The sequence below is a fragment of the Rattus norvegicus genome, chromosome 10 (assembly GCF_036323735.1).
Source record: "Rattus norvegicus strain BN/NHsdMcwi chromosome 10, GRCr8, whole genome shotgun sequence".
In the NCBI taxonomy this organism is placed as follows: domain Eukaryota; kingdom Metazoa; phylum Chordata; class Mammalia; order Rodentia; family Muridae; genus Rattus; species Rattus norvegicus.
The window spans coordinates 68,370,872-68,393,779 of record NC_086028.1 but is presented as its reverse complement, the minus strand read 5'-3'; the positions used below and the strand labels follow the sequence as shown (position 1 = coordinate 68,393,779).

General features: G+C 45.3%; 1 protein-coding gene across 2 annotated transcripts; it reads right to left on the bottom strand.

Annotated features, from left to right (window-relative positions):
* Positions 1–1,264: 1,264 nt before the first annotated feature.
* On the bottom strand, positions 1,265–15,340 carry Slfn5 (schlafen family member 5). 2 transcript variants are annotated; one of them, XM_220775.9, is made up of 6 exons: positions 15,015–15,169; positions 14,687–14,881; positions 9,675–10,699; positions 8,286–8,411; positions 5,231–5,951; positions 1,265–5,080 (listed from the first exon to the last, which is right to left on the bottom strand). In XM_220775.9, exons 3-6 carry the CDS (start codon positions 10,669–10,671, stop codon positions 4,270–4,272), a joined length of 2,655 nt encoding a protein of 884 aa, XP_220775.3. In that variant the 5' UTR covers positions 10,672–10,699; positions 14,687–14,881; positions 15,015–15,169; the 3' UTR covers positions 1,265–4,269. The 2 variants fall into 2 exon arrangements, with proteins under 2 accessions (XP_220775.3, XP_063126200.1); XM_063270130.1 differs by having other exon boundaries at positions 14,687–15,340.
* Between the last annotated feature and the right edge of the window lie 7,568 nt (positions 15,341–22,908).

The following is a 22,908-nucleotide window of genomic DNA, read 5'->3' as shown; positions in this document are numbered from 1 at the left end:
ACCAAGCAACTTCTTCTGCTGGCCCCAGTTGCTTTAAGTGTCCACAACTGCTTGAAGAATTTTTGTTCCAGCAGTACATCCCACAGGGAGATATATGGAAGGTCACAGAAACTGTGGTAGTTCTTGCATAACTCCTACAGAAAATACCTCATTTGTTTCAGAGCAAAGCCACCAAGTTAACAACAGCAGCCCAAAGAGACTCTAGGACAGGCACCATCACTGCAGGTGAAGCCTTACTATCATTGTCCACATGTCAGTCCAGGAGAACATGTTCCTGGGCTTTGCAACTCTGTGTCACAGCAGAGATCCCAGGGAACCACTGTCTGGGTACCTTTACTTGTCTATGCCTGTGGCCTTTTTAATAAGGAAAGAGTGGGTGGGGTTAGCTGCACAAAGAGCATAGAACACCAGGGCTGGTAGGCCAAGCTGTGACAAAACACCATGACCAAAGGCAAGTTGGGGAGGAGTGTGTCTTAGGGTTTTACTGCTGTAAACAGATACCTTGACCAAGGCAAGTCTTATGAAGGACAACATTTAATTGGGGATGACTTACAGGTTCAGAGGTTCAGTCTACTATCATCAAGGTGGGAGCATGGCAGCATCCAGGCAGGCATGGTGCAGGAGGAGCTGAGACGTCTACATCTTCATCTGAAGGCTGCTAATGAAAGACTGGCTTCCAGGCAGCTAGGATATGGGCCTCAAAGCCCACACCCACAGTAACACACCTACTCCAGCAGGCCCACACCTACCCAGCAGGCCCACACCTTCTAATAGTGCCACTCCCTAGACCAAGCATATACAAACCATCTCAGAGGGTTTATTTTACTTACATGTCCAGGTCCCAGGAGGTCAGGGTAGAAACTCAGCAAGGGCAGGAACCTGTATCCATTCTCCCCAGAGCGGGGACTACACGTGCATCCCCACAGCTCACTTCTTTATGTGCTTTCTAGGGTTTGAACTCAGCATGGCCAGCGCTCCACTGACTGAGCTATTTCCACAGCCCTCTATTATTTTTATAATTACTGCTGTTGCCATAGAAACCAATTTCCAGTCATTTGGACTCCCAGTGCCTTCCCTCCCACCCTCACTTTATTCTGCTGTTTAGTGTGGTCTGATGCCTTCACCTGTGTGTGAAACTCTAATATGCCAAAGTCCTGATTGTCATTGTCCTTGAGGGACGGGGTGGGGGTGGGGGAGTAATAGAATGCAAAAGAATAAAGAAAAGTTCCGTTTTAATTCCAATATTTTATGGCTTTTATTATTAAAAAAAAAACAAGCTTGAATCAAATATGACAGTGAGTCCACACTTCTAAATGTTAGGTACTAAAAAAATCTATTATGTTGTATAGTTTTCGAATTCCCCCATTCACTATCCACTATCAATATCCACTATGATTATGAAATGTTTATCCAGGATACAGGTTGATAAGAACTGAGAAAGTCATTTACAAATTCATAAGTGAAAAACACATGCAAAGCAAAACTCCGTCAAGTACCACATGGTAGAGAACCTAGAGTCGCAAAGAGCAAAAGCTGTTGTTCTCCCTCGTCGCCGATTTCCCCTTTCCAGAGTCAAATACTGCTGCCAGTTTTTAAGGTTTACTTTCAAAAATCCCGAATGCATCCGCGAGCATGTGTGCCAACTCTAGAGGCACAGGATGGACTTTGTTCGCAATACAGAATGCATAAATACGATGGAGAGCTCGCTTTTGTATGGCTTCATGGTGTGATGGTGCATTGTGCTAGCCCGTAACTTACTCCCTTCAACTGCTCTGTATCGATGTTTACTGCTACTGTGCTTTCTGCTACTAGAAGCAGACTTCTTTTTTTGGTTCTTTTTTTTTTTTTCGGAGCTAGGGACCGAACCCCAGGGCCTTACGCTTCCTAGGCAAGCGCTCTACCACTGAGCTAAATCCCCAACCCTAGAAGCAGACTTCTATGCATCTGTCCAGAAGCTTTTTTACATGTGTGCAAGCTGTGTGTGCAGAGTAAGTTCCTTAGAAATGAATCTCAAGGTAAAAGTTTGTCAGCATTCGAGCAAGTCACGGCCATTGGCAGCTTTCTCTCCAAATGGCATGTCAGTCATCACACACCCTGGTTATGGGACACTCATGCGACCATAGTAATGTCCCCTCCATGTGTAGGAGCTATTTAACGCCTTCTGCACGCTTCCCGTCAAGTCCTTCCTCCAGTTTTCTTTTAATCTTGGAAATTTTTCTTTTATATAGAAAAAGGGTTTGAGACAAAGTCTCACTATGTAGCCCTGGTTGGCCTGGAACTCACTCTGTAGACCAGGCTGGACTCAAGCTCACGGAGATCTTCCTGCCTCCGCCTCCTGAGCAATGGGATTAAACTACCATGAATAGAAACTTTAGAGAAAAAAAAAATATTGATGACATTTGCTGCCAGCATTTCCCAAGCATATTGTTTCTTGACCTTTCTGGCTAACCTGGCACTCACTCTGTAGACCAGGCTAGTCTCAAACTCAGAGATCCTCCTGTCTCTGTCTCCACAGTGCTGAGATTAAAAAGCTGTGCACCACCACTACCTGGCTTTGTCCTTTTTTTTTTTTTCTTTTTTGGCTTTGCTTTTTGAGTCAGGGTTTTTCTGTGTAGCTTTGGATGTCCTAGAACCCACTCTGTAGACCAGGCTGGCCTCAGAGGTCCACCTGCCTCTGCCTTCTGAGTGTTGGAGTTAAAGGCATGCGCCATCACTGCCTGGCTAGAAGTAAATTTCTTTGTTGTAAATTTTCTAAGAATGTAACAAGCTGCCTAAAGCAAACTGATTCTATCTTCACATTTTATTTTTTCCAGAATTTTTCTAGTATCTGTGCCGCTCCCCTCCCAGAGCCTATCGCTGCGCCTCCACTTCCACCTCCCCCCCCCCGGCCCCCTTTCTGCTTCATACCACATGTGTCCTGATGCCCCTACTCCCCAGCCCTCCCTTTCCCCCAGCTTCTTTGTCTTTTTTTCCTAGCTATTATCTACACCCCTACTCACCTTACACACACTCTGACAAACATGAATGGCTCGGATCCACCCATTAGAATGTATGGGTTTTTTCCTCCAAGTTACTCAACTTCTGTCATACTTCCCATGTATATTCATTTTCCTTGAGTTTTCATAATTCGCTTTTGCTCTTTTTTTTAAAGATTTCTTTGTTTTATTTATATGTTAGTATACTGTAGTTCTCTTCAGACACTTCAGAAGAGAGCATCCCATTACAGATGATTGTGAGCCACCATGTGGTTGCTGGGAATTGAACTCAGGACCTCTGGAAGAGCAGTCAGTGCTCTTAACCGCTGAGCCATCTCTCCAGCCCGCTTTTGCTCTTTTTAATAGCAAATGAACTCTGGGTTTTTTGTTTGTGTCTCCCAGAAAAGTCTGCTCTGTTTGGCTCTAAATACTGAGTTTGAAGAAACCTAAAGTAAATGACAAATGAGTATTTTTCAGCGACAGCCTTTGAAAGGCTGGTCGAACTACCGAGTGCTGAGAGAACAGAGATATTCAACTTACATTTGCGTGCTACGGTTACTAAATTAAGTGTGAAGTGCTGCTAACTTAGAGTCTGTCCATTCTTCCAAACCACTGAACCCACACTTTGGCACTTTGGCTGTAGCATCCCTGAGTCTCCACGGGCATTAATATTAAAGCAGAGTCAAAGGAGAGAGATTCTGAATGAACAAGTCATGTAGGAAGCAAAGATCAAAAATAGTAGTGCCAGTGAAAGGCAAAATGGGAAATAACACAAGTTCAACTGGTCTCACCCTGAAATTATAACTTGCAATTTGTGAACTTACATTTCAAACCATGTCCTGCTAAAGATGGACACACCCTCCACCCTTCATGCTCTCTCCACATACCAGGATCAAGCATTTCTGTGTTAAAAACAAGGAAAATATCTGAGTCCACTAGAACGTATAGTATAGCAGTCATCTCATAATTGGCTCTTTCCTCCCTACCTCAAACAACCAATCCTTCATGATACACACACACACACACACACACACACACACACACACACAGAGAGAGAGAGAGAGAGAGAGAGAGAGAGAGAGAGAGAGAGAGAGAGAGAGAGAGAGAGAGAGACTCAGGGCCAACTAATTGCTGTTATATCTCTGACTACTGTCTGAATCCCCCATACCCATATTTGCTTACCCTGAGTGGGTGACTATACATGAAATGTTTTGGTGCTTAAATGTTTATATCAAAGAGTTTCAAAAGAGATCTAGAGACCAACCCCAGCTAACTAAAAACTGGTATCCTCCTATCAAAGTCTAACCCTTACAATATACAGGTGGGTTCTTGCCCTGGAAGCCAGGCAGAGCAGAACATTGTAGGAAATGTCTGTCTCAAAGTTTTCTGGAATAATCCCAAACACTATACTTCTTTCCATGCCTGAAAATCGCTGGACACTATCCAACACAATGTGATTCCCCGGACTATCCAACCCCTCCCTGACCTGCACTAGTAAACTGGACTCCTCACCAAGCTGAGACATGGTCCTCCTCCTCATCGCTAGCAGAAGCCTTTCTCTACATTTTTCTATATCTCTGACGTTAGTGAAAAGAACAGCAACATCCTCGGGGTAATAGCCAGTCCTCCAGAGACCCTGGCATTTCTCGGCTACATAGTTTGCCATCTGCTCCAAATTGAGGCCATTAGTTATCTCTAAACTGCCTGTGTCATTTGCACGGCCTTCGGGTTCTTCACCCATCCTCAGGGCGTCTCTGGGGACATTCGGGGGAGGATTATTTTGGATTAGATGCATTATATCTTGAAGGTAGTTGGCTATCCTGTCTCCACTGCGGAGCATCCTGGTGAGCTTCAACATTGGCTTCTGGTTTTGGAGCTCAGGGAGGCCACTGCAGCCCAAGTGATTGATCTGAAAGTAATCCAGAAAAATGTAGAGGACTCCTGGGCCATCTCTCCCTCTCTGAACGATGCCTTTCGCCTTGGCGTACCAGTTCCCTTCTTCGGTTCGGAAATTCTGAGCTTCGTCCACGATGATATGTTGCACGTTGTCATAGGTGTTTTTCATGAAGGCTTTCCGTGTCACTGCCTGACAAACGATTTTCCTGCTGAAAGGTGTAAGAAACACAGAGCAAGTCAGCCCAATAGCTAGGTACAGTTCCTGAGCAAGGTAGCAACAACCCATGGCTTTAGCCTACGAGAGCCACACCCGCTAAAATTGCCCACCAGAAAGAAATGAGTAGAGTCAGGCTGCGTACCTCACAAATTTCTTCAAAGACTGGTTCTCGCAGATGTAAAGAATATCTTCAGCTTGACAGTTGAACACGTTCTTGATCTTCTCCAGGGTCATGAGAGCTAGAGTGGTCTTCCCTGACCCAGGTAAACCATGAACAAACAGCTCTCTGTGCTTAGTCAGATTCATTGAAAGCAACTCATGCTGTTGCTCTGTGAGTAGGGCCACAGTCTCAGACTCAGAGTTTAACTCCTCATTTAACAAGGGTCTGAACCCGAACAAGACGATCACAAGAGACTGCAACAGAGCTTCCACCTGCTCCATGGTTATGAAGTTGTAGGATTCAGGGTAAACCGGCATTTCTAAATCATCCCTTACTCTTTGGTCAGCACCCAGTGGGAAGACCAAGGGAATGATGCCTAATCTTCCAGTGTAGCCACCCATGTTCACCAGCCTCTGCTTCAGGGTATAGGCGACGCCCATGGAATACTGCCTGTTCCTCAGATCCCACTTGTTGCAAATGGTGTACAGGATTGGGACATTGTTTGGGGAAATTAGAAGAGCATCACAGATGACATCTCGCTCCCTCTGAAGACCTAGGTCCACAGCCCAGCTGTGGGAGAAGATCAATATCCCTTGAGAGAAACAGCGCATTTCCGCACTTATTAAGTTTCTTAGTCCTCTGTAGTCTGAGAAGAGGTCCTTGTAGACGCTCTCTGGAGTATATGTAATCCTGTTAGGTAACACTAGACAAGGAAAGAATCTGAATGAATCAGAGACTCACAGGACAAGCTAATAATCACCATTGCTGTGGGAATCTTTCTGGAATAAGCACTCTAACACTAATGAGAGTAGAAAAGAAGAGATGCTACCAGTGGACAAAACCAAAGACAGCTTTGGAAAACCTTCAAGCCCAGGCCCAGTCTGTAATCACACTTTACACTCTAAAACCACTAGGTGGAGTGAGCGAGTGAGTGAGATTTTACAGAAGAGTTTGTGGCAGGCAGCAGGATTTAAAGGGCCAGTACCCTTTTTTTTTCTTTCTTTCTTTTTTTTTCCTCCAGCTGTTTCTCCAGGTTATTCTGTTCCAGGAGGCAAGGGAAGCCTTGCCTGGCAAACGGGAGGTACAGGAGGCAGTGCTTTAAGTAAATCACTAAGCAAATCAGTATCTGGTAATTAGTCTCACTCTACTTCAGCATTACATGATATAGATCTGCTGACCTTTGGGCCCTATCATATGTCCATAATCAGTTTTATATTAGTAACAAAAAGAGAAGCAATCCTGAGTCTGGGGAAGCCCATAACCAGCTGCAGGCAACACCATCTGAGATCAACAGGGACCACATTGAGAGCAAAGTAGCAAAGGCAGCAAGAAAGAACCTCACTCGGACTATAGGGACATTGGTGGGAATTACAGCGTAGGAAAAAAGAAAGACAGTTCTAAGTCTTTATGAGAAGGAGACAGCTGGGCTGAGCCTCCAGGGTGCCCTTTAGTTAGGCAGCAGAAAGAGGCCATAATAGAGAGCAAATAAAAGAAGACGCTTGAGCTGGGAGTGGTAGAATGTGTCTCTAATCTCCGCCCTCAGAAGGCAGAGGCAAGTGGATCTTTGTGAGTTTGAGGCCAACCCGAACCACACAGTGAGACTCTGTCTTAAAGAAAGAAAAAAGAAAAAAGAATCCTGTGTAAACATGGAAGCAACAAGCAGCACAGTCCATTTGGATGACTACAACGTTTGTGCTTCCAAAAGTGAGAGACAAAGAAAGAGAGAGGAGCATATAGAGAAAAGCATTTGAGAGCCAAACTGGACCCTTGACAAAAGCCACATGCTGTCTGGTGCAGCAAGCAATCAATACGTGCCACAGGTCATGAGTTAGGGCAGTCTGGTTATAGGAGAGGCAGCATGAAGGCCACTTCCTTTGTGAACAATGGAACTGTTTTGTATTTTGACTGTGATGTTGGTAACAGGAAACTAATATCCAGAGCTATACAAGAATGTCTACCTTATACAGGTTCATTGTGAGATTTAAAGGTCTCTTAAAAGATTTTTATATATTGTATGTATGAATATGTATAAAGATGGGAGCCATGTATAAAGACCTTCTGGATGTATACTATTAATAAATGATATATTGGTTATATATTGCATATATATTTTATGTATATCCGTTACTGAAAATTTTGGAGGATTACAAATCCTGATTAAAATTTAAACCCAAACTATGAATTCTTTTATAAAAAAAAATCAAATTCACACTTGGGAGGTAGAGGCAGGCAGATCTTTGTGAGTTCAAGGCCAGTCTGGTCTACATTATGAGTTCTAGGACATTCAGGACTACCTAATAAGACTCTGTCTCTAACAAGCAAACAAAGACAGCAACAACAAAGGAGAAGGAGGAGGAGGAGGAGGAGGAGGAGGAGGAGGAGGAGGAGGAGGAGGAGGAGGAGGAAGAGGAGGAGGAGGAGGAAAGAAAAATGTTGGCAATTTTCCAAAAGTTCATCAAAAAAAGAGAATCTGAAAAAGAAATGGCAGCATAGCATTTGAAAAGCTCTAGTTACTTATTTTATTTAAGTAGTTACACAAGTTTCATGGTATAATTACTTACTAAATTATATCTTTGTTCTATGTCCCAGCTGTATGCAAAAGCTTAATAGTGAGATAACTAAAGCCAAGAAAGATCCAGAAATACTAGAATGCTTAAAACATTTTAAAATCAATAAGAGAACCAAGAAAATCCATGAACAAAGTCACGACAAGATGTGCCTGGACATGGTCCACACTCAACCCTGTGCTTGCTCATGACAGTAATACACTCATTCTCACTGTTAATGTTGGATTCTGCAACTCTATTGTGGCATACTTACCCATTGTGGTAATGGTTGTGAGCCATCATGTGGGTGCTGGGAATCAAACCCAAGTCCTCTGAAAGAGCAGCCAGTGCTTTTAACTGTTAAACCATAGCTCCAGCCCCTCTCTAAGCTTTCCATAGGTGGTTTTGTATGAACATTCAAGACTCTCACCACCACCACCTGAATATGGAAACAACCAGCATGTTCCAAGGTGCCCGGAAATTACAGTTACCTGAAAAGTAATCCTTCTGTAGGTCCTCCACACATTTCAAATATTTATGACTGAACACAGTCCTGCTGCGGGGTGTGGTGTTTAACATATTCATCCTGGAGATCATCTGAGGGAAACTGAAAAGCTCTGAGGAAACATGAAACAAGAGTTGAGTGTGGGGGGAGGGGCAGGCCCCACTTCTTAGCTGAGCCATGTTAATCTCAAAGCTGTGATTTGCAGATATTGCATTTCCAGAACAGATCAGCTGGAAGCCAAACCTGGGTTCTCTGCAAGAGCAGCCTATGCTCTTAACCTGTGAGCCACCTCTCCAAATCCTTAATGTTTAATCATATTGAAATAAAATTATTTTATATTTTTAGAGTACTAGTTTAAGTATATGTGACTAGAAGATGTGATGGCCAATGGTATAGGGTGCTGAATAATTTTGAAATGGACCTTTTAGTTTTGCTGGTTTGTTTGTTTGTTTGTTTGTTTTGTTACTTTTGAAGTTACCACTGGCTTTCTCTCATCCAATCTCATTTTATGTTGCCTTTTCCAAAGCAGACACCTATCGCATCCCCTCTCTCTAGCCTTTCGGTATGGTTAGTGTCATACTGTGGCTCCAGAAATGGGAAAATGGAGAAATCATGGTTTGCTCATGAAAAGCTCAATAAAAGGATTAAAAACATTTTGTTTTGTTTTGCGCAGGTTGGGGGGTGACTCAACACTTAAGAGCATTGCTGCTCTTCCAGAGGACCTAGGTTCTGTTCCTAGCACCTATATGGCAGCTCACAACCATCTGTAATGCCAGTTCCATGGGTTCTGTTGCCCTCTTCTGACCTCCACAGACACTGCACTGTTGAACAAATATGCAGGCAAAATATCTATATATGTAAAATAAAATTCATGTTTTAAAGAGTGCTCTAAAAAATGGGAAGAGGAAACTGTCAAAAAGTTAGAAAGGATGGACACATCTGTCAGAATGGGGGATTTGCTGAGTAGTTGAATGAAAGCCAGTAATTGGAAAGGAAGGGGTCTTAACATCAACATGAGGAAAACCGTGCCAGGTGTGGTGGCTTACACCTGTCACCCAACAATCTAGAAGGCTGCAGCAGGAGGAGCCTGACTCAAACAATAAACAAGAAAGGATATAGAACAGAAGCGACGTTTCAGGCTACTATTTCGGATTAGCCCTGCATCAGCCTCTACTGGCACGGCCATTCTGATGCATGCAGAGTGTTCGAGATGAATAGTCAGATGGAAGGGCAGTGACTTGCCGTCTGTAGGAATTGATCTCTTCTCTCAATTTCCAAAGAATTTCACCTCTCTCTCTTCTCTCTATCTGCCTCCGCCCTGCCCCGCCCAGCCCCACCCAGCAAACATTATCCCATCTCCGTCTTGTTCCCTGACCTGGGTTGGTTTCTGTCATCCAAGAGGTCCAGTCCTTTGCAGTCAGCGGCTTCATAACACTGTCCTTTACCTCCCAGGAATCAGGCGCTTTCGCAAACGCTACACAGCAGAATCGTTCTACCTTGATTGCACAGACATACCCATGGAGGGCCTTCTTATCGTACACCTCAAGGAATCTGTGGGTATATTGCACTTTGTGGTTATGTGCACAGAAGTGATAGACAGGCATCCTCCTGATACAGGCATCAATAGTAGTCAACAAGTTGGAACAATTTAGTTTTTCCTTTTCACATCCAATGACTTGACCGGTTTCATGAACACCAAAAAACACATAGCCCCCTTCAGAATTGGCCAACGCAGAAACACACTTGGGGAGTCTCTCTCGAATGCCCTGTGCAAGGTCTGCCGAGAACATTTGAAATTCAACGTGTAGGGACTCTGTAAAGTTGAGTTTTTCCAGGTACTGGAGCTGCTGGCTATTAAACACATCAGAAGCTAAGACCATCTGAGCATCATCAACAGGAGCTTCCTGTAGACTTAAAAAGTCGGAATCACCAAGACCCCTAACAACCTGGACATTTCTGAGGAATGTCAGAGCTTCTGGAGGGTCCATGACCTCAGTAAAGTTTCCACATCTGCGGTACAAATTGGAACACAGGGTAGCGAGCCGCACTCCTGAGGCTTCCACGGTCCACGAACTCACATAGATTAAAAAGAATCTTCCATGCATCATCTGGTCTAAATGGTTTCGGAACAATGGTGGCAGGTCCAGGCCTACTCCATCCCTCTCAAAATTATAGTCTCTGTTCTCAATCTCAACCCTGATCACTCCGCCGCCGGAGTTGAGCAGAGCGCACACTGCTTGGGAGATGGTTTCATTCTGTCTCATCCTTTGTGTGGCATCCATTTCCACCCTTTGCCTAACCCCCATGGTGGCTCTTCCTCCATCTAATATACACTCTGCAAAGTTCAGTTCCAAATTTGTCAGGAAATTCATCTTCTCGGCCTTTGACTGAAACCTTTTCCTGAAACCCAGAAAGACAGAAAGAACCGTTAGAATAGGACAAGAACGAGGAGGTGGGAGATGTAGTTTAAGGGCGCCGTTCTGAAGTTGTCCCTTTACCGCACATAGCTTGAAGTCAGTTTCATGAAAGAGGCTAAGTCTGTGTGGTGGCCACGTTCATCACGAAATGGCCATAGAGAATTGCTCATCTGATTTGCTTTCTTTAAAAAACGTATTGTTCATACCCTGGCCAGTGCCACAGCGTACACATGGAGGTCAGGAGTCAGTTTTCTCCCGCCTTATGGGCTTTGGGGATGGAACTCACTGAGCCATCTTACCAGACCATATGCTGTGGTTTGGGACTAATTTGGACAAAGTCTCCTGGGTCATCTGTAAAGCCCAGGAAATTTTCTAAGAGTACTTGTAGACTCCGGGAACGTAGCAATCTGTGTAGTATGCTGGTGTTGTCTTGTTTCATTCTTTGTCTCTCTCCACCAATCAAGACTAGGAAATTTTTAAGATTTTTTTTTAGTCCAATGTGATTTTATTAGTAATTTATCTCTGTTAATATTGAAGAGATGATTTTGGGTCCTTTGGTCCAGGTGGTTTCTATTGTGTCAAAAAAGTTACACATGCACATGTATACATACACATGTAGTCACACATGTATGCACACACACACACACACACACACACACTCATAGAATACCAATGCAATGCAAATCTGGTTAGGGGGGTGAAGACAGAATTCCTGCAGCTATACCTGGCAGAATTTCATGAACAAATTCGTGACTATTTGGAACAATACGGTAGCATACCTGTAAGAAGCGAATCTGTGTTTTTCTAAATGAGTAGGGTATCTAGATATAGAACACCCTGAAGAGCTGTCAATCAACAGGAAGAGTGAAAACTCTCTCCACACCTGCATCTCATATCACCAACCTTTGAACTCAGACCCAACCATCGGTGTCCCCTCAAGAGGCTGGCTGCAAACCGTAGAGATGACTTTTTGGATCAAAGCTAGACTCTCATGACTAAAACTCAAGATAGATGGAGAACTGTATCTGGTTTTATTAGTGACCTGTGATTCTTGGTCTAAAGGGACACCAGTTCAGGGAGAATTGCAAATTCGCTGGTCTGTGGGGTCAGTTCTGCCCTGCAACTCCCATTGTTATTGTTAATGGAGCACACAAAAGAGAGAAATGGGACACACAAAACAAAGAAGGGGCTAAAACATAATAGGCTGACTCCACCCAGGACGCCGCCCTCAAATGAGAGACCTTAATAAAGCTCAAACTGAGAACTGGGTACAAGAGAACTACATCACCCTCACCACATCAGTGCAGAACCAACAAGCTCCCATCAGCAGAGCACAAGAGGCTCGATGGGTTCTCACTGGGCCAAAGGCTGAGCTCTAGAGCCAGGAGTGGTGAGATGGTGTCTTGCTGGGGCCTCCAGGAAACTGGATGTTATGAAGAGCACTCACATGAGAACGTAATATTGATTCTGAGCTAACTATAACTGGAAAGTCAACCACCATCTGTTGCATTGGCTGGAACTCAATGACAGGAAGGAGAGTTGAAAAGCCTGCTAAGCTTGGGTGTGGTCTGACTGATGTTGTTGTTACTGGGGGAAAAGGCAACCTGCTGGAAATGGGGCGTCCTTCACAAATAATTTAGGGAACATGTTTGGCTTCCTGAGTAGAAAGTGGAGGCTAGGGGTTGGGGATTTAGCTCAGTGGTAGAGCACTTGCCTAGCAAGCGCAAGGCCCTGGGTTCGGTCCCCAGCTCCGAAAAAAAAAGAAAAAAGAAAAAAAAAAGAAAAGAAAGAAAGAAAGTGGAGGCTAATTAGGAAAGTTGCCAGTTACTAGCCAACCAACTTTTAAATAAGTAGGAGCTTGGTTTGGTTGCTATGGAGTGTGTAGTCAGATTCATATTCTCTCTCTCTCTCTCTCTCTCTCTCTCTCTCTCTCTCTCGCTCGCTCTCGCTCTCGCTCTCGCTCTCGCTCTCGCTCTCTCTCTTTCTAACATTTTCCCCTTGAGTTAGGCAGATATTTCATATACATGACATTAAATGCTTAATATAGGAAAGAAAGGAATGGAGAGATGGCTCAGTGAAAGAACACCGGCTGTTCTTCCACGGGATCAGGATTCAAACCCCAGTCCTACATGATGGATAACAGCTGTCTGTAACTCTGTTTCATGGAATCTGACACCCTCTTCTGGCTTCCAAGGGCACAGCAGGCACATAGTGAACCGACATTCACGCAGGCTAAACACCAAGACACATAAATTACGTCCTTTTAAAACTTCGTTTATTTTTACTTTATGTATCTGGGTGTTTAGTCCACATCTATGTATGTGTGTGCCTGGTGCCTGTGCAGGCCAGAGAGGGAGTCAGATTCCCTAAAGCTGGATGGAGTCACTAATGGCTCTGAACTGCCTTGTGAGAGCTAGGAATCAACGTGAGTCTTCTATAAGAGTAAGCAGTGCTCGTAATTACTGAGCCACCTCTCTAGCCCCAAGCAAACAGAACTTTTTTTAAAAAATAGATAGAAAAACTCAACACACTGAACTATAAGAATTTCCCTTCTTGGATTGCAGCCACTAAAGGGGATAGGAGCTCCACAGGAAGACCAATAGAGTCAACTAACATGTACCCATGTACTCAGAGTCTGAACCACCAACCAAAGAACATCAGGCCGGACCTAGACCTCCCTGCACATATATGGCAGATGTGCAGCTTGATCTGTGCGGTGAGAACAGCAGGCTTTCTGAGCGGTGTCCACCCTAAGAGAAGCCTCCTCTCCTCCCTTGCAGTTATGTAAGAGCAGGAAGTAACACCCTCAAGAACTTGAAGAGTAGTTTTTTTTTTGTTTTGTTTTGTTTCATATTTTCACCAACAAAGTAATCCTCCCAGACATTAGTACTTAGAGACTGCAGTTTGAAAGGCCTCCTGCTATGTCAATAATTCTGAAATGGATTTCTGCTTTCTGTTGGGCGTAACTCCTATCCCATCCGCAAAGCTCATGGCCACATCCTGTCCATCTCTTCTTTCACTTTCACAAAGTTAGTGGCATTTAAAGTTTAAATGCCTTCTGGCATTTAAACCCTTCTTTCTGGTTCGGAGTTCTGTCACACTAAGTCACTGCTCTGGTATAGGTCCAGCCACAGGAACCCTCAGTTCCTGCCTGCTGCCCCCCCACCCCGACACTTCTCCCCACTCCCCCCCCACACACACACACACATATTAGAGATCAGTTTCCATTTCCCAAGCATGACAAACCAGCTTTGGTCTTGGGGAAGGGTGGACTTCAGACAGTGCACCCACTTCCTCTCAGGGGCTTGCCTCTAAACCACCAGGCACCACCTCACCCCAACCCTAAATCCTGAGAAGCTATTACGAAATACCTCCATCTCTCCCCTTCCTTCCCCCGTCACTTCTTCTTTCAGAACCCCCCTGTTTAAAGGGAAACAAAGTCACGGAATCATGCTCTGCAGACCTGCTTCTTTGGACTGCCCACCGAATTGTTGTTAACAGAGTTATCAGTTATCGTTGACACTGGGCTCTGCGGGCTCCCCTGGGTCAGTGGGCACCAAGCTAGAGGTTTAGAGGTGGCTCTGGTGATAGACCCGACACTCCCCAGTCTCCTCCCTGGGATAGGATCCCATTTGGCCTCCTTCCTCGGATCATCTGGTACCAGATAGTTTGCTCTAAGGTGCAGCAGAGCAAATCTTATAAGGTTGGTTTAGAAAGGTTTGGGCCCCCCTTCCCAAGCTTTCAACACCTCCTGCCCTTGGCCGCCCGAGCCTTTGGGCTCTAGATGCCCCCCAGCCAGCTATCCTAAAGTGTTACCACCCGGGGTTAGCCAACGGGAAGCAAACTCTGGAATTCAGACGCGGCACCCTGCCAACTCACAACCACGCGAGGGAGGGTGTGGGAGGGGGGACCTGATGACCCTGGCTTTGATAAAACTTGCGCAAAAGACTACGGGGGACCCGTTACCCACCGGCGTCTGTCCTCCGCAGCACGCTTGCCTCCTGGAGTCAGAGATGGTGTCCCCGAGTCCAGAATGGAGACCTCTCTCCTGCGGGCTCTTGTCCTTATATCAGCTGAGCGCAGTGACGGGGCGGGGCGCTTGTGCAGAAAACAGTCCTGTTCTCTTGGACCAGGAAACCCCAGTGCTGCCAATAACCTTGGCTAACTTTAAGAAAGACGAGGGCTTTTTTTTATTATTATTTTTTTTTTCACTTCGAAGGGGCATTAATAGTTCTTACGGTCACTCAGGGAAGGAAACCTGGTGTAACTCCACGTCCCCCAAACCTCCCCGAACCCACCTGGCCTTTCTCGGACTCTACTGCTCCAGGGTCCCTCTCCTCGGTGCCTGGAAGTCCCTCAGTCTCCTCGGTCTGCTGGAATCCTCACGTCAAGCTTACCAAGGACAGAGATCTTCAGGATGGTGGGTCGGTGGAGGCATTGAAACAGAAAATTAAAGCTCTCCTTTGTCCCCCACTTCCCCAACCATTCGAGATTGTTGATACCCCTAACCCCCCCTCAACCCCGTCCCCTTCTTTCCTCTGCCTTTATCCTCCAGGCATCGGTTCCTGCGGGACAAGTTGCTGCACGGGGACTAGAGGGGGCTCAGGCTCGTTCACAGGGATCCAGAGCAGGAAGTGCTGCAACTAGAGGGGTGGGGAGTGGTGAGGAGCGAGCTCCCTGGGGGCTGCCTCCAGCTTAGATTTCCCCGACCCTGTGACACTTGGAACTCTTAAGCATTCCTCTGCGTCCTGACACCAACTGTCGCCTTTCGGTCCCTTCTTTGTGCTTCCTAATTTTCTGGCGAGTACATATTTCTCTTACTCTTTACAACTCAGGCAGGGAAGCCCCCAGAACCCCTGGAACTGGGGAGCAAATCAGGTTCCCCCCCCCTCCCCAACAGACTAAAGAAGCAAGCTAAAGGAAGCAGAATGGGGGGTGGCGTGTTAAAGAGATTTAAAGCCATTGATAATCCCTCTCTTGGTTAGGGACTCAGCCGCTGCACTTTCCCTCCTCCTCCAGGCAGCGTGACACAGCTGGAGGCTGCAGTCAGTACGTTCAAGCAAAACTCAAGGCTGTCACAGAGAGATTCAAGTTGGGATTCTGGGGGTGTGGAACCTGGAGATTACACCCTTCCGTAGCAGTCAAGAGCATAGAGCCTGGGCAGCTCTTCCACATTTTCTCTTTGAAATCCAAATCATTGGTAGATAATATTCCCTTTAAGCAAAAATACATTTCTCACTCTCCTTGTGTGTGTTCATGTGTGCGCAGATACACGCATATGTACAGCTATACATGCGCATGTATGTTTACACAAGAGGGCCAAAGGACGTTTCATCTGCCGTTCTGTAAACACCATCTACCCCGAGTATTGAGATAGGCGCTTTCATTGGCCTGGAGCTCACCAAGTAGGCCAAGATGGCTGGCCAGCAAGTTCCAGGGAGCTTCCTGTGTGCCTTCCAGGCACTGGGATTGCAAACACACGGTTTGTAGAGATGAAGCTCAGATTTGGGCTACCTCTCCAGGCCTCTTTCCCTTTCCTGACAGCAAGTTAGAAGGAAATTCTTCATAGGCGTGCTTACAATGCTCCTTACAATGTTTGCTGTTTGACAATGTGGGATAAAAAAAGCTCAGTCGTAGGAGGAAATTGACATTTGTTTAGATGAATAATACATAGCGTAGTTAATGAAGGAAGACTTGGTCCTGCTTTTTGACACTTGGAGCACCTACAGGGAGGTTCAAGAGCACCCTGACATTTTTCCTGTCCCAGTAGGTTGGTGTCTTCTTAGGAAGAATTCTTGATTTCCTGTTGAGGGAAGAGGAAAACTGAACTGGCTTGGAATTTTCTTTCTGTACTTCCCCTCAGTTTGCAATCAGAGTATTTTGACAGAAGCAAAAATACTCTAGAGAGCGCTCGCCCTTTAGATTATCAAACCATTGAGGTGGTGGGCCCTGGGGACTTGGAAATTGCCTGGGGTTCTCACACTGGAAAGGGGGAGAGACTGGTGGCAGCCAGAGAAGGAGCCGACTCTCTGGAAGAGATTTCACACAGTTCTGACAACTTGCCAGAGCATCCTGCAGGACAGACTGGAACCCAGATCCTTGACCAGGAGTACTTCATTCTGCACACCCTCAGCCTCTGTTTAACCCTAAGCTTCACATCAGTGGCTAAAAGGACTTGTGGGTCACTGGGCCTCCTTGTTTGGTCCTCTTCCCGATGACGCCACTCTGCTTGTTACTATTATTTATTTCTGTAATTGTTGTATTAAAGACAGATGGCTGAGCTCAGCTTATAGGGGGTACCAGGCTTGGGCTTTACCCCCCCCAAATCTCCAGCAGACAACTTTTCATCTTCTGAAAACGAATGTTACCACAGAGAGAAGTGGCTTTCCAAAGACGCCCCCACTTCCTACTCCAGCAAACCGGAAAGCATGCAGTGTTTCCTGGCAGGGAATTAAGGCAGTAGAGGAAACAGAGACTGTAAATCAACTGACCTTACAAAAGAAGTCATCAGAGCCAAAGATTAGACAGAGGGAGAACCAGAATTGGATATCTCTATTGGGGCCCTCTCCTTGGAACAACCCTGGGAACCCCACAGGAAAGGAGGAGGAAAAACTATAGGACACCAGGAGAACATGGTCCACAAATACCAACTAAGCAGGACTCACCAGGGCTCATAGAGACTAAAGCAGCAATCACGGAGCCTATATGGGTCTGTGCTAGGTCTTCTGAACACTTGCTGTAACTGCTTCGCCTGGCGTTTTTTTGTAGGACTTCTCACAGTGGGAGTGGGATGGGGGGCATCTCTAGACAATCTTATCTGCTCTCTGGACCCTTTTCCTCCTACTGGATAGCCTCACCTGGCCTTGATAGGAGGGTTTGTGCCTAGTTTTATTGTAACTTGTTATGTCATGTTCAGGGGATAACCCTGGGAGGCCTGATCTTTTCTGAGGGGAAATGGAGGAGGAGTGGATCTGAGGGAGAGGGGAGGCTATAGGAGACAGCACTGAGAGGAATGGAGGAAGAGAAACTGTGGGGTTCAGATGTATTAAAAACAAAAGGTAGGCTTAAAATGTAAATAAATAAATAAATAAATAAATAAATAAATAAATAAATAAAAATAAGAGGTCATTCGGACTGCCTATGGTGACCACAAGGAAGCCATCGGTACCAGGGAGGCAACACAGTAATGACAGGAAGAAAGGCTCCCTGGCAGCTGCTGTCCTTGAAAGTGGAAGGTAGCATACCATACATAGTTCTTAGCCAGAAGGAAAGCAGTTTGGGGCTAGCAAAGACGGCACAACAGGTAAAGGCTCTTGCTGCCAAGTCCACCAACCTCAGTTCAATACCTAAGACCTTTATGGTGGAAGGAGAGAGCCAACTCTTACAAGTTGCCCTCTGACCTTCATTTGCACACCATGGCACATGGATGCACACACAAACATATTCTCTCTCTCTCTCTCTCTCTCTCTCTCTCTCTCTCATACATGCATATAAAACAAATAAATGCAAAACAGTTGTAATGAAAGCATTTTAATTTTATATAAATAGAAAGACGCTTCAAGCTAGGGCTAACTCATCTATGTTATAAATTTTTCAGTAAGAAAAAAAATCAGACCCTGCTTTCTTGGAAGTCTAAGCTGCCTAGGGTCTGGGCTATCTTAGTATTAAAGTGGAAAGTGGAAACTTTTTGGCAGTTCATGAGATGTTCATACTAGATCTTAAGAACAATTGCTTGGGAGGCTGAAGAGATGGCTAGGAGTTTAGAACATTTTCTGCTCGTCCGGAGGATCTGGGTTCGATTCCCAGCATCCACATGATGGTTCACAACTCTCTGTAGCTCCAGTTGCAAGACATCTGATGCCCTTTCTGACCTCAAAGGGTACTGACTGCACATGCGTAGTTCACAGATACAGGGGCAGGCAAAAGCCCATGCACAGAAAAGAAAAATAAGTAAGATCTCAAAAGCGTATACATGGTGAACATTTATAACTAAGGTGGTTCTTCTCATAACCTATCAAGCAGGAAGAAATCACTCAGCAGGGAAATACACAGTTTGAAAGGGAAGTTCATAGCTGGGCGATGTTACACTTCTTTAATCCCAGCACTTGGGAGGCAGGGGCAAGCATATCTCTGAGTTCCAGGACAGCCTGGTCTACAGAGTGAGTTCCAGGACAGCCAGGGCCACACAGGGAAACCCTGTCTCAAAACAAAACAAACAAAAACAAAGTCATAAAGCTGAAGCACATTAACGAGATACGGTTGGATTAAGGGTGACTGAGGTTTTAATTTAGAAAATGAAGGGAAAAAAATACTTCCAAGGCATGAAGGGATTTGAATCAGCATCAGGAGAGTCCACCTTGAGGCACCAAGCACATCAGAAGGCACAAGGAGTCAGCTCAGGACTGGGCTGCCCCCTCACTTGCCCTTCCAGTCACTTTCTGCACACATACTCTCTTTCACTCTGAGGTTGTTAAACAAAACAAAAGGTAGGCCCTGCAGGAGAAACTTTCGACTTCTTGATAACAAGGAAACCAGCTGCTTCGCCCACACACTTCCTGGGCGTGCCCCAGAAAGGCCACCTTGCCGATACTGTGCTCAGAGAGGTTGAAGACAGTGAGAGACTGTTCTGTGTATACCCCAACGACAGTGTTTGTCAAAGTCCACAGGCTGCACAACCCAGAGGGAATCCTAACACAGCCTGTGAACTTTGAACAATTGTGCTCATCAGCTGTAACAAGTGTGCTATTGTGCAGCAGACATCCTTGTGTGGGGACGAGAGGTGTGTGGGGACCCTCTGCGTTCCAGTCCACTTTTTCTTGAACATCAAACTGCTCCAGAGGACTGGAGAGACAGCTCAGCAGTAAAAGGGCATAGTTTTCTTCCAGAGGATCCCAGTTCAGTCCTCACCATTTAGGTGGGTGAGAACTACCTGTAACGTCAGCCCTGGGAGATCTGTGACCTCAGGGTTTCTCAGCACCCACATTCATGTGTACATACTGCACTCCCACAGACACATAATCTTTAAAAATAAGTAAAACTGCTCCAAATGACATTCATTCATTTTAAAGAAACAGGTGTGTGTATATGTGTGTGTCTATATGTATTATGTATGTGTGCATGTGTATATGTGTGATTGTGTGTATGTGTATATGTATCTGCGTGTATCTATATGATTGTGTATGTGCATATATATGTGTGTGGTTGTGTGTATATGTGTGTATATGTATGTATGTGGTTATGTGTCTGTGTGTGTATATATCTGTATAATTGTGTATGTATGTGTGTGTGTGATTTTGTGTGTATGTGTATGTATGTATATGTGGGTGCTAGGAATTGAATCTGGGTCTTAACCGCTGAGCCACCTCTGCAGACCATAAACAATTACTGGTTTCTGTTTGAAGTGGGTACGCATGTGGGTGACTGTGCTTTTGTACTGTGTATGCATATGGCAGTCAAAGACTCATCTCCAGAGTCATTTCCCTCTGAGAGTCAACCACCCTGGTTTTATTTGTTTGCTTCTATATTTTTAAGACTTTTGTGTGCATGTGTGTGCTCCCACATGAGTTTATGTATAGTACATGAATGCTGGTACCCAAGAAGGCTAGAGGACATTGCATACCCTAGGATCAAAATTACTTTCGGTTTCCACCCAGGTCTTTGGCAAGAGAAGTAAGTGGTCCTAACTGCTGAACCCTCTCTCCAGTTCCTGCCTTGTTTTTTAATGCAGGCTCTCTCCTCTCTCTCTCTCACTGATACGTAGGGATCATCCATCAGGATTGGCTGACTGGACAACAAGTCTCAGGATCCGTTGTCTCCACCCCCAGCAGTACTATCATGAACACTCACTACCACACCCAGATTCATAAATGCACCATAGAGATGAAATTCAGGTCCTGAGTCTTTACTAACTGAGTTGTCCCTCGAGGTCCCTCCCCGGTCCCTCCCATAGCCTGTCTTGACTGACTCATGCAAAGATGTTTCATCCAGACAATGAGAGGAAAACTCAGATTCAGGAATTCACTCTCCTCAGCAAGTCCACCGGCTTTCCCTGGCTGTTCTTGGACCGAAGCCGAAAGCTCACACTAAAGAATGTGGTCTCTCCACCCTGCAAAGCCGAGATTTGTCCAACTAGCCTCATGAGATTGAAAATGGTTGGGCTGTGAGCCTAAATCTGAGAGATATTTCCAGTAAGTAGCTTACTGGACCCACTCGTCCCTAAATGTGGGGAAAGGAGAACAAGGAGAGTCTGGGCAGAGGTCGAGCATGTTATCTATAGCTCATTAATGTATATTTTTTAAAAGACCATGGCCCAGTGTTGACTGTCATTCTGTCAGAATAGAAGGGTCTAATAAGCACAGTTTCCTACTAGAAACCACCCAGGTGAGGGCAAGCAGAGTGCACGGGAGGCTACTACAGAAAAGATCTGAGGAACTCAGCTTGTCATGTGGGCACCTGTTCTCTGAGAGTGAAGGGGAATAGTTCGTTAAGATGCTCTCCACATCCTGACAGCACAACACTCTGATCATCACTCTCACTCACTGTCTCTCTGTCTCTGTCTCCATTTCCATCTCTGTCTCTGTCTCTCTCCATGCCTGTCTTTGCCTCTGCCATGCCCACTCCCTTCCATCTGATATCCCAGGGATGTTGGACAAAATAATTTAATTAGTGTATCAAGGGTCAAAACTCTGAATGTCTCTTTCTACCCGATGCTGATGTCAGAAGTGTTTTTGGCTTGTTTGTTTGTTTGTTTGTTTTCGTCACTGCGATGGTTTGTATGTGCTCAGCCAGGGAGTGGTGCTATTAGAAGGCGTGGCCCTGTTAGAATGGGTGTGGCCTTGGAGTAGGTGTGGCCCTGGAGTGGGTGTGTCACCATGGGCATGGGCTTTAAGACCCTCATCCTAGCTGCCTGGAAGCCAGTATTCTGCTAGCAGCCTTCAGATGAAGATGTAGAACTCTCAGCTCCTCTTGCACTCTATCTGCCTGGACGCTGCCATGTTCCCGCCTTGATGATGATGGACTGAACCTCTGAACCTGTGAGCCAGCCCCATTTAAATGTTGTCCTTATAAGAATTGCCTTGGTCATGGTATCCAGTTCACTGCAGTAAAGCCCTAACTAGGATAGTCTCTGTCTTACTGTGTAGCTGGGAATAACCTCAAACTCATGATTCTCTTGCCTCTGCATCTTGTTTGCTGGTAGTTCAGATGGGACATCACATCTAGCTTCAGAACTGTTGACCCTTCATTAAGTGTGAGTAGAAATGAAACACACTAGAGTGGAGATGTTTGACAATAGCTTTCTGGGTTTGTTTGTTTTCATTTTAATTTTTTTTCTTTTTTTCTGATACAGTGTAGCCTTGGCCCTCCTGGAACTCATTCTGTAGCCCAGACTGGCCTCAAATTCAGACAGCTACCTCTGCCTTCTGAGTGTTGGGGTTAAAGGCATACTCCACAACCATCCAGCCACTTATTTTGTTGATACTTCATAACTGAAATTTTGCTAAATATCTGATATGCAGGATATCTGACATGTGACTACCTGGCTTCATTTTAATTTTATATTTATAGGTGGTTTGACTATGTGTGAGTCTGCAGTGTCCAAAGAGGCATTAAATCTGCTGGAACTGAAGTTACAGACGGCTGTGAACCACCATGTGGGTGCTGGGAATTGAACCTGGGTCCTCTGGAAGAGCAGCCCTGCTCTTAACCACGGAGCCTTCTCTCCAGCCCTTATACATCATTCTCAATCATCCTAGGAAGTTCATATTAACAGAGAAAGAGATCTCCACAAGTGTATTGCTACTCTGTGGCTAAGCATAATGCACAGATATACGTTCTTTTTTATGTGTCCAAAGTACAGATTTCTTACTAACACTAACCAATCTGTCTGTGGGGTTCTGCTAGGCTACGGGTCCTTCCTCTCCTCTTCTGTAATGAAGCATAACAGCTACGTAAGTCCAGAGCTGCTAGCGTCTGCTTATTCCAGCACATGCAGAGAGCTCACCACAAAATGAGGTCGACTCGAAGGAATGCAGAGGTCAGTCGTGGAACTAAGAGGAAGAAAAACACACAGACACAGAATAATACTGGTAATGACATTGAACTGAGCTGGGTCTAGGGATATCAGGCCTTTCCCTGGGTGACGAGCATATATTCACTAATCTTTATTTATGTTTTGCTCGGGGGACTTTGAGT